Here is a 12167-nt window from a genome sequence, read left to right as displayed (position 1 = left end):
TAAAGGGATGGTGGAGCGATTCAACGATGATTTCATTGAGACTCGAAGAAAAGCTTTGCATAAATTTTTGAACAGAATAGCTGATCATCCAACATTAACGTTTAATGATGACTTCAAGATTTTCCTTACAGCTCAAGCATGGGTAAGAATCCGTAACCGTTTCAAAACGTTTCTTAATCTTTGCTCTTTTAATGGGCTGTGTTTTATTTCTACACAAGTGGATTTTTTCATCATCTTAAATCTTTAAACAATCCTTTTAAGGAAATTGAGATACTGGAAAAAAAAAAAAACGGTTTCCAGAGGAGAATTATAATGATGTCATGCATTTATTGCTAAATTATTTCTTGATATCTTCTGAGGTTTGGAAGTCATAAAGCTGCGTTTGAACATCACATATTTTATATCTGCTTTTGAAATTAATTTGCTGATTCTTACATGAGAAAGATTAAAGTTTTGGATGAGTACTTGTCTATAGGCCCAACTGATATTTTTTTTTAAAACCGTACAGAGATCTGTGGCGATATGCAAAATGCAGTAATCCATAACGACCAATCAAATTTAATCATTCAGTAATCTTGACAGCAGTAATTTGAAATCTAACTGGCTGCTAAGAGTTGTAAGTATTGCTTTATTTTTCAAGCTCTTATGCATTATGATCATAGGGTTGATAATAGATCCAATTTTTTTAAATAATTTTTTATTAAAAGAGAACTATGGGGGTAAGTGTTTTTTCCCATAGTTCTCTTTAAGGGTTACGGGAGAACATATACTAGTGTTCTCCCGTGACCCATAGCTCAGTATATCGCGAGCTACAGCTCGTGGTATACTGAGACCGACGCAGCCGGGACAGATCCCGGCAATGCTGTCAAAATCCACCCAGCTGCGTGAATGACAGCTGGCTCTGCCTATCTAGAGGCAGAGCCAGCTGTACCAGCCCCCTCCCCTGTCCATTCCTCCAGTCAGATCTGGAAGAAAGGAGGGGAATCCCTGCGGGGAGCGGTGACCAGGGAGACGATCGAGAAGTGAGCGAGCGACGGTATGTGTTCGCTCACTTGCCTATTTATTGAGCCGACGTGTGACAGTTTCATTGTCACAGGTCGGCTCTAACTATGAGTGAAAATCACTCACCTCATAGTTCTCCTTTAAGTGCGCCTTTCTGTACCTGCTATGCCCCAGGCATTTGCCCAAACTGACGTGCATATTATACAGCTTCAGTTATGCGTGACATTACAATAGTTGACAACTTTTTAAAATGGCCATAACACAAGACACACTTCCCAATGTCGCACCTGCATGTATGCCATGTAGAGGTTGTAGGTCACTAGGCACAAAAAGCAAAAGCACGGCCTAGAGACATCCCCTGCTTGTGGCTTGTATCAAGAAATACGCTCCCTACTGGGAATCTTTGTATTTTTATACTTTTTTATTTTTTCCATCTATCTTTAAGACCTATGATCAACTGCTGACTGTGTGACAGGCTGAATAATCTAGATACCTGGAGACGCCCCAGCTCAGCCAGCGAGCGCATGGAGTTCCCTACCTTGTGTGCGGAATTTGGCTGTGACAACCATATTCTGTATTTGGGCAGCCCATCAGTTTTTTTTCATTGGGGGGCACATATGATTGATCTCCCAATTGATGTTTCACAGTATCCCCATTGGCAGAAAACACCCCTGGTCTTGTTGGAGGCAGCCTGACGTGGGGAAGGTACCCCCCTCTAATTCTGTTGGGATGTTGTGAGTATTCACCCTCCTGTCCCCCTTATTCACTCTGGGTTGTGTATCAGGGTGGTTTTTTTTTTGCTTTTTACCCTAAAGCCAAGCTTTAGTAGTTTGTATGCTTCCAATGAAATATTTGTTTTCTAATTATATGGAATAGTACATATAAATGTAAGAAATAACATGCAGTAAGAATAAAATAATTCTTAAATACATTTGGCTGTATGAACCATATTAAAAGCACTAACCTGCTTTTACCAGCTGTCTGATGTTCATTGTAGTTTGATGACTGTGTGTTAAAGACTGTATTGTTTTTCCCTATCAGAACTCAAGTCATGTTCTCTATCCTGCAGTATGATTAAAGGCTTAGTAGATGGCAGGGAACACCACAGCTAAATTGCTGTTTTTTGTTTTTTTTTCTCTAGGAGCTAACGTCTCACAAGAAGCAAGGTCCCGGACTGTTCAGCAGAATGGGTCAGACACTCAAGGCTGTAGCATCTTCTGTACGGGGAGTTAAAAATCGCCCTGATGAATTTACAGAGCTGGGAGAATATGTGGAGGCTTTCAGCCAGAAAATAAATGTCTTAGACAAAGTGTCTCAAAGGATTTCTAAAGAAGAAAAAGGTATGCATTACTTATTGGTTCCTGCATGTTTAGGGCTTTGTGTGATTGTAATTAAAGTGGTCCTTTACCCTCTTTCACTAAAAATCACATCACATGATATGAAATCATCTTACATTCACTAGTTAAACAAACATAGTTTGCTTTTACTTACCATTACGTTTTTCTCCAGTTCTGGTTGAGTCATGTGCTGGTGATGTAGCCCTGGCCGCACAGATGGGTCCTGGCAAGATCTTGGGGGATAGGCAATCTTTTGCCATGAGATGATGTGGACTTTCACATGCAAACTAATCCTTTTGACTTGACACTTTCTGGGTCATTGAATGTGCATGCAACCCATGTAGTCAGCATTCTTAGCATACTTGTTCCTGGTCAGTGACTTGGGAAGTTCCAAAGCCACTGAATCGAATGATATACAACTATCTCACTTTAGAAGGAGTGAACGCAATGGCAGCATATATACTTCTCGCGGTACGATGCATGTTTCCCATTATTGGCTACAAGGGAGAAATGCATCCCATGGGAGTAATGTACTGATTCAAACGCTGTAGGTTTCACTCTCGGCTAAAGATCAAAGCAATGTTTTCCAGTTATAAGGTAAAGGTCCTTGGTAAAGGGAAGAGTTAGTGAATTTATTTTTAATTTTTTTTCTTAAGTAGATCTAAATCCAACCATAGACGCTTTAACACGCGATAGTAATTTGTAAAGGCATTTTCAGTTTTTGAAACCTGCGTCTTTCATGAAAAGAATATGTGATAATGTTCCATGAAGGTCCTTCTTCAGGCACATCCCTACTTGGTGAAAACATGTCACATGCACCTCTGATGGAGAATGCAGGACACATATCATGGTCCATTGTTGTCATTATCACATCATATGATGGGCATGGTCCATTGTTGTCATAATCAGAAAGTCAGACCTGGACAATGTTCAGCTGACACTGGAATGAGTGCATGTAAACAGGCAGTGGCTGAAAGTGGCTAAGCCAAACTGAAATGCAAAAAAAAGAATGGAATAGGTGGAAACCAGTATTTTTTACCAAAATTTAGATTTTGATGTGCTTTGAACTCCAGACTTACCTTCAATCTTGCAAAGTTGTGCAGGCTCCTCTCCTGAACTCTAATTGCTTACTCTGATTCGGTGCACAATGTGAATTTCTCAGAGTGTGCTACAGCAATTCAGATAACGTGTATCTCATTTCAGGGCAGGAAGATGTACAGCATAATTTAGCTCTGTCCTCAGCATCACTTGTGCTCAGCATCACTTGTGGACATTACCTACGGGTGGACTGCATGCAATTCCAGCCTACCTCGAAGGGCCCACTCCTCCTTACTGAATCCAATCATCAAGGCATTTTGATATTTAAGCCTGTTCTTCCCTATGGGAGGACGCGGCTGTACGCTCACCCGAGCTGCACATCCATGCGGGTGTCTGTACAGGATGGATTCTGTCTGCGTCCGAGCATGAACACCCGCACGGTTGTGCAGCTCGGGTAAGTGTACGGCCGCATACTCCCATAGGGAAGAACAGGCTGCTGCATACAATCACATGCAGCACCTGTCCTTCCCAGGAATGGCCATGCAGGCCACACGGATCTGTATGGCCCCACTCTAACCTGTGTGAATGAGGCCTTACCCAAGAAAAAATATATATGTCTTTATATTTTTAGTTCTAGCTATAATAAGGACCAGAAATATGTACAAAACCACAAATGATTTTCTCTAGGTATTAAAGCCGGTGTTCTTAGTGAAAGTTATGTCTAAAAGGAAAAAAATGTAAGCTAGTTCCCCATCAGAAAACTTCCTCAGGCAGCCACTGACTCAATCCAATTCATCAGGAAATGTTACCTGCTAGCTGTTGTGGCAGAATTTCCTGTTGAGGAGATGGGTTACCCCATCTGGCTATCTGCACGGATTCACTATTTCTGCAGGATGCTTCTGTGACAAAGCCTTGCATGCTCCTCTTCCCTGCTCCATTGGAAAAAGAAGATCCTAAAGCCAGATGGTGACCTCACACTTACGTCAAGATGTTCTACTGACAGAATCCAGGCAAGTAAAATGAATTGTTCTCTAGAAGAGAGAGAGAGGGTCAGGGTTAAAATGCAACTTGCTGGGAGTTACACTCCTGAAGCATTTGAAAATTAACAAAAATATCAGCCTGCATTTGTGTGGTAATATCAGCCTGTGGTTTTCTCTTGTTTTCATGTAGATTATCATGAAGAAATGAGAGAGCATGGTCCTATCTACACTTTGTGGTCAGCATCTGAAGAGGAGCTGGTAGACCCCCTGAGAGGAGTTGCAAATTGCATAGAGAAGAGCTGCAAGATCACAGAAGCCATGAATGCTAAGCTCTCGTGTGATCTGATTCCAATTATTCATGAATATGTCCTATACAGTGAAACACTGTCCGTAAGTACTGCTTTATTATGTACATTCCATGTTGCACAGGGGATTACATTGAATCAATGGCACGCACACGATTAGCATATTAAGTCTGTAACTTGGAGGTTTCAACAACATTTCTCTTCTCACAGTTGCCTCCTTTTTCCTGATGCTTGCAGCTATTCCCTGACCATTAAAGTGAACTTGTCACCATGAATTATCATTTTAAGATTCATTAACACAGCACATAAGCAGTGGCCTATATATCAAGCTAACCAAGTGTTATGTGTTACCTTCTTTTTTTGCATTTGGCCAGTTTAAGAGATTTCAACACCACAAGCCTTAGATGAGGAAGTCTGCTGAGCATTGTTTCCAAATGGACCACATCACATAATCTTTAGTGCAGTTTTAAATAAACATTCCCTCTTTCTGTGAAAAGTACATTGGATCTAATGCACTGTGTTTAATCTACCATTCATATTAAAGAGAACCAGTCATGGTTGGGCATCTGAAAAAACCGAAATAATAATTTTGTACTTATCATAAAGTTTTTTTCTGGAAGTCCATTGAGGGACTCAGGAATTCTGGCACAGTCTGGTTATATGCTGCCATCTACTGGAGATTTAAACATCGGCAAGCAGAAAAACGATTGAAGGCAAGTCCCCATATAACATCATCAGAAAAATAAATTGTAGGCAAGTCCCCATATAACCTAACCTCCAACCCTCATAGCTCAGTTTTGTTAGCAAGAGTCCCTCAATAGACATCGTAAAAGATTTTACAGGAAGTACAAAAATCTTATTTTCTTTATCTTCCATTGAGGGACTCGGGATTCCAAACAGTCGGGAAATCCAAAAGCATTCCAACTGATGGGTGAGCAACAACCACTTACTGATCTAAGATAGAACCAGGAGCCATTTATAACAACCAGAAGGGCAATGCCCGAATCTGAACCAGAAGAGGTAAAATGCCTACAAGGACAGGCAAAATGCTAAAAATCCAGGAGAGGTCACTGAACATCAAGCAGATGCTCAGACCATGGTAAGAATCGTCACCAAAGGGAATAACTATCTCCTCCTCCCTAGCAGAAGTTGTGATTCACAGCAACCACCAACAGGTGGCGTAATACTACTACCCGAAAGGGGACCACAAACCAATAACAGAAATGGTCAACACCGCCTCAAAACAGATTCCTAAAAAAATTGGACAATTGGTCCACAAGGTAAAACCCAGGCAGTCTAAGGATGACAAAAGGTTTAAGCCTTAAATGTCCATCCATAGGCATTGGGGAAGAAAGGCTCCAAGTAAGAGTAGGGATGTCTAGGATTGCCATCCAATCACGTAGAAGATCATCAAGATAGAGAACTCTTTAGCATAATACCTAAAGTGGATGGTCAAAGACCTAAGGAATTGGAGACAACCCCAATGGAATCACCTTAAGTCTGAAAGAGTGACAATCAAAGCAGACAAAGGGCGCAGTAAGCATCCCAGCACACACCACAAAAGGCAAGAGTGGGCAGGCAACCACCCAATACTGGTGCAGCAACACCAGAAAACAGTAGGATGAGCAGAGCCATCCACAAGGACACCCAGCGGTGTCACTAGAACCTGACGGGGGAACACCCTCTGCAGGGCCTGTCTACCTGATCCAGGATATGTGAATACAAATCCTTTGATCCAGCACGATCCAACAACCTGTCGACAGCTGTGGAGCCAGAGGGAAGAGGGAAGAACCATAGCCAAAAAGATAAGATGTATTGCCTGATTAAGGGCAGAAGTAGGGAAGATATTATGAATACATTTCCACAGAGGCTGCAAATCAGCTCTGAGACAGAAGTCCTTCAAAATGGGATTAAGGAACCACCTCAGAGACTAAGGTATATATCGGGGACCATTAGATCCACAGGGTCCACCTGCATGTCTCGTCTCAAGGACAGACTCCCAGATACCATGGTGGAAGACTGAAGGCCAACAACAGCACAAGAGATGATGTTAAGAGAGCAAGTCATATCCCACTAACTCTTAAATGGGAAGTAGGGGAGAGTACTAGAATTGCTGGGAAAGATTTCACTAACCCAGAGGTTGCAGAGCGCTTCAGTGAGGCTCTAAGCTGGTTAACCTCACTTGTCAGTGACCAATTGCTAACACTAGACATCTGTAAGACTCTACATGGTGGAAGCTCCTGAAAAACTGACCCTTTTCAAAGTAGCCTTAGCATTCCACTAGGGCTGCAACTAACGATTATTTTCACAATCGATTCATTGGCCAATTCATTTTTTTTATTTAATCTTTAATCAAATAAAAAATAAAATTTTAAAATGAAATACACAAATGAAGGGCTACAAACCTAAAGTTTACTTCAGAATAAAACTGCAAGCACAATTTTTGCAATTGCACTGCACTGGAACGCACAGCATTGCAGTACCGCGCATTCCAGCGTACTGCGGGGGGTAGGCCTGTTTGGGGTACATGGAAATTAATGGCACTACAATGCACATCCCGCAGCAGAATTTGTCAGGCCTTTTTAACCTCCCTGGTGGTTTTCCCGAGTCTGCTTTTGGATGCTAAAATCCTGAATAATCATACCGCCAGGGAGGTTAATTATTTTTTTTCCCAATAATTGTATGTATTAGACATTTGAATTAGTTGCATGGATTTAAAATAATGTGAATTTTTTACCAGACCAAAAAAAATACATAATATGCAATAAAATAAAACTGATACAAAGCACTATACAATTAATATACTGTGGGGGGAATTTATGAACGTATTTGCAACAAACTTTTTTTCTCGCAAAGACCAGAATGTCATGCTACTAACTGCAAAGTTTTATCTCTGTAATGAGTCTTTTTCGAGCAGTTCTTGTGACATATCCTTGTTTGTGACTCACTCCACGTTTTGCAACATTTTGCATAATTTCTCAACTGCGCAATAATTGCATCCAGCATTTGTGACATTAAGGGCTCTTTCACACGTGCATTGAGAATTTACTGCACGATCAACGCTCATTAACATGCCTATAGCGTTAACAAGGCATTCGGCAGGCGTTTGCAAGGCATTAGGGAGGCGTCAGAGGCGCTTGGAAATGCCCTGCCTTAAAAAAAAAAAGATAAAATAATAATAATTAAAAAATTTAATCAAACGGAAAAAAAGTGAGAGGTCCCTCTCTTGATCCATACCAGACCCTATATATCGTTTCTATCATGCTTTGCATGCAATGAGTCTATCTCATATATTAGTTTCACCTTTTAAGTTGCATTAGTGAAATAAATGAACTTTTGCACGATATTGCACAAACGCCACATGCACTCAATTGTTTTCCGCAGCGCTGACGCCCATGTGTGAACTTTACTGGACGGTTGCTATTGTTTTATCATACATGGGTCGTTAATAGACAGCAGAGAGGATTTAAAAACGTGTCTCAAATGGTTTTAACACACGCATGAAAGAGCCGTAAGAACCCTCCAAACTGTTGCACATTCTAGAAGTTCTCCTAAGCGCTTGTTAACCTCTTGCCGTCCGCCCGTAGTAAAAAAACGGACGGACGGCACTGCTACATCTGCGGGTTGCCGTCTCCAGACGGCAATTTTTTTCTGCTCGCGCGCGCCCCCTAGCGGGCACGCACGGGCAGAAAAGACCCGACGATTAAACACACCCGTTACCGGATGTTTCACATATAGGCAATCAGCGGGCTGCTGAATACTGAAAAATGGCCTGGATGGGAAGGGGGTTTAACACCGCGGATGTCAACTGGTAAAGTAACGCAAAGATAACTCGGCTTCACACCCTCAAGTCAGGTAAACACTTCAGGGCTATTCCCTGCAAGCTTGAGACAGCTTAGAGAGCGAGACAATTTTGAGACAATTCTCCTTATGCAGGTGTTTAAGAATGAAACATAAACTAGGATAATAAATCTGACCCTATATGCACTAGAAATCAGGTTTGCTGATGATGAAACCAAATTGATAAATTGCCCCCTGTGAATATACAAAAATGTGGAAACCATCAAGTAGGTTTCTATTCTCATGTCATTTATTTTCTGTTCCTAGACAGGGTTACCTAAGAGGTTCCCTGAAAACCCACCACATATGTCTAATTTACTGGAATTCACTAAATATGCTGACTATATCTGCAGGAGTTCTGTGACTGACAAAACAAAAGGCTTTACAGACTCTGCTGTAGAGCAGTGTTGAACCTCATGATTAAAGGTTGGACACGTTGAACTTCAGAATCAGTAGTATAGAATGATTTGCAAGGACGTGTCAGTGCCTCAGCAGTATAGCTGTCATAGTTTTCTAAAGAAAAAAATCAGACTGCAAACCATAAAACAAAGCAATTGAAGACAACAATTTTTATTATTCATTATATAATGAAAACAAAAAGCCTCTCAGACAGGTCCCCTGAAACAATGCCCTCTCTCCCCATCATGTTCCAAATGGGTCTTGCTTGCCCCAGTCCTCTGTAGTATGTAAACAATGGGAGATATTTATCTAATACGTACATATGTTGACAAGGAACAATGATTAAATAAGAAAAATATAAAAACAGGTATTCCTCACTTAACGACCGAGTTCCATTCCTGCGACCAGGTTGTTAAACAAATTGGTTAAGTGTGGAAGTCTATACAGTACTGTACTGCATTAGTACAGTACTGTCTAGTGTTACAGATGTACAGTACTGAACAGTGTACTGTATATCGGCCAATAAAATACTCACCGAGACCCGCAGTGAAGAACGGAGTGTCAGGAACGAACACCGCTCCGAAGCCCGAGACCATGGCGGGGACGGCCCCGCCAGCAGCGTCTCGTTGACGGGCGGGCGTTCCTCAGTTCTCTTTAAACCCCTAGCTCTATCATCCTTGGACTCCTGGCAGCGTGGATTCAGCATCACATCCTGGGACTGCATCCCCCACCAAACAGCAAGTAGCCATTAACACCTGTTACAATCAATTGGAGTGTGGAAGGCTGATACCTAGCTGGGAAGCTCAGTATCCCGCCTCCTCTCCATGCTCTGGGTTAGTGAAGCTAACTAAACCCAGTATACCAACCGTGTCATAACCTATACTCTGGACTGTCATAGCCATTATGTTACTTGGAGTTACCTACGCTCATCACCCCTAGTGAAGTTAACTAGGGCGAGTGAACTACAACTCCTAACAGGCCCCAAAGCTGGTTAATTGTTAATTTGCTGCCACTACTAATATACTATTAAAACAAATGGTGTATGATGTGTAAGGGGTTCCGACTTCACTCACTGCACTAAAGTGTAACTGCGAACCCTCCACCTGAACCATTCCCACTTACCTTCGCAGCTGCGATCCTATATATCTTGCTGTGCTTGCACGAATCATTACACGGAGTACAACACTTTCGCCGGTGAGACGCCACACTGCCGCTTCCACGTTCCCGCACGTAAGGTCGGAGGTCGGTCGTAAGTGCGAGTGGTCGCAAAACAGGTAAGTCGGTAAGCGAGGAATATACACAAATATTATGGAAATATAAGGAGTTCATGGATGCCATGACCTTACTATATGACGACCCTCATCGGGCCTCCTCCGCCGAGACCATTCTGGTCTCGCTCCGCCAAGGCCGCCGGCCAGTGGAAGACTACGTGGCGGAATTCAAGAGGTGGGGTTCAGACACAGATTGGAACCAGGCAGCACTCCGCCACCAGTTTCGCCTGGGGCTATCGGAGACTCTGAAAGACGAGTTGGCTCGTGTGCCCGATGTCCTTGATGAACTAATTCTGCTTGCCACACGGATCGACCGGCGCCTTAGAGAACGAAGGACTGAGAGGGCTGGCCAGCCCCGACCCACCTCGATGCTGCCTCGGGTGCCTACCCTCGTGCCAGCTTTTGGGCCCAACCACCGACCGGCACCATCAGGGGGATTTCCTGAACCTGCAGAACCCATGCAGATAGGGCTGCTGCGGGCCCCACTCACCACTGGGGAAAAGGAGCAACAACGCCAGCTGGACCTGCGCCTGTACTGCGGAGGCCCGGGACACTATGCACGGACCTGCCCGCCAAGACCCGTAAGTGCCCGCGCACCAATCCCACGCCTGAACCTAGGGTGATGCGGATCTCATCTTCTTATTCCTGTGTCGTTACAGCTGCCAGGGAAAGTTCTTCATTCCCAGGCCATCCTTGACTCCGGGGCATGCAGCTGCTTCCTGGGTCACAGATTCGCCCTCCAGCACCAAATCCCCCTGCAACCCAAGCTCCAAGAATTACTCGTCCACCTGGCAGACGGCAATCCTTCTAGCTCCGGACCAGTTACTCAGGAAACCATCCCCATCCCTACTACTATTTTTCCCGGGCATCACAAACTCCTCCGCTTGGTCGTCACCTCTGTCTCCGATCATCCTGGGAATGCCGTGGCAAAGAGCCTCTTGCCACCCATTACATACTTTTCCAGGAAGCTGAGTGCGGCCGAGAGGAATTACAATGTCTGAGACCGGGAACTTCTGGCCATCAAGTTGGCTCTAGAAGAATGGCGATACCTGTTGGAGGGGGCCGCCCACCCGGTTCTGATATATACAGACCACAAGAACCTGGAGTACCTCCGGTCGGTAAGACGCTAGAAACCCCGGAAGGCTCGATGGGCACTGTTCTTCTCTCGATTCCGCCTCCACATCATGTTCCGCCCTGGGTCACGTAACGTGAAGGCTGGCACCTTGTCCCGCACCTACACGACACCTGATATTCCAGAGAGAAGAGACACCATCCTGCTCGCAACCCAGTTCCTTTTGTTGGCCAATCACCATTCTTCTCCAACTGGCCAATCACCCTTCTTCTCCAACTACGGCTTCTACCCGGCCTGTCTACCTCTCCGGAGTCCGGACTCTGCATTTCCTGCCGCCCAAAAAAACGTGGACTTTCTCTGCTCCAATACCTCCCTGCTCCAACGGGCCATCTCCAAAGCCCAGGTCGAGGCTAAGAGAGCTTACGATCGTTCCCGCAGGGGGGACTTAGCATTGCAACCTGGAGACCTGGTGTGGATGTCTACCCGTAACCTCAAACTGGCCTGTCCTTCCAAGAAGCTGGGACCCAGGTACATCGGGCCCTTTCCGGGTGGAGCGCCAAATCAACCCTGCCTCCTACCGCCTGACCCTTCATGCAGCTTACCGGATCCATCCCGTCTTCCACACCTCTTTATTGAGGCCGTCACCAGACGTCTTTCGGGACCGTTCCTCCGACACACCGAGTCCCGTAGTGGTAGACGGCGAAGAGGAATACGAGGTGGAGGCGATCTTGGATTTCCGGTGGCGCGGGTCAGTATCTCATCAAGTGGAAGGGCTACGGCCCGGAGGAGAACGCCTGGGAGCCCATATCGGCAATCCACGGCTCATTCTGATTTTCCTGCAGAACAATCCAACCAAGGCCCGCCTGGTGGGCGCTCGGAGGGCGCCCCTTGGGGGGGGCGCTATGTCGGGTCCTGGTCCGTGG

The 12167-nt window shown here is 44.5% G+C and overlaps 1 protein-coding gene across 1 annotated transcript in view; it reads left to right on the top strand.

Moving 5' to 3' along the window:
- Positions 1-12167, top strand: part of SNX7 (sorting nexin 7) — a gene marked incomplete at its 5' end in the record, with an annotated part of 59095 nt that overhangs the window by 9819 nt on the left and 37109 nt on the right. Inside the window, 2 exon segments of the mRNA XM_018573205.1 lie at positions 2144-2342; positions 4548-4747. Coding sequence (XP_018428707.1) covers positions 2144-2342; positions 4548-4747 — 399 coding nt within the window.

The sequence above is a fragment of the Nanorana parkeri genome, unplaced genomic scaffold (genome assembly GCF_000935625.1).
Source record: "Nanorana parkeri isolate BGI_ZX_2015 unplaced genomic scaffold, ASM93562v1 scaffold2272, whole genome shotgun sequence".
NCBI lineage: Eukaryota > Metazoa > Chordata > Amphibia > Anura > Dicroglossidae > Nanorana > Nanorana parkeri.
Note: the sequence above shows the minus strand (reverse complement) of the source record. Positions and strands in the feature narration are given on the sequence as shown.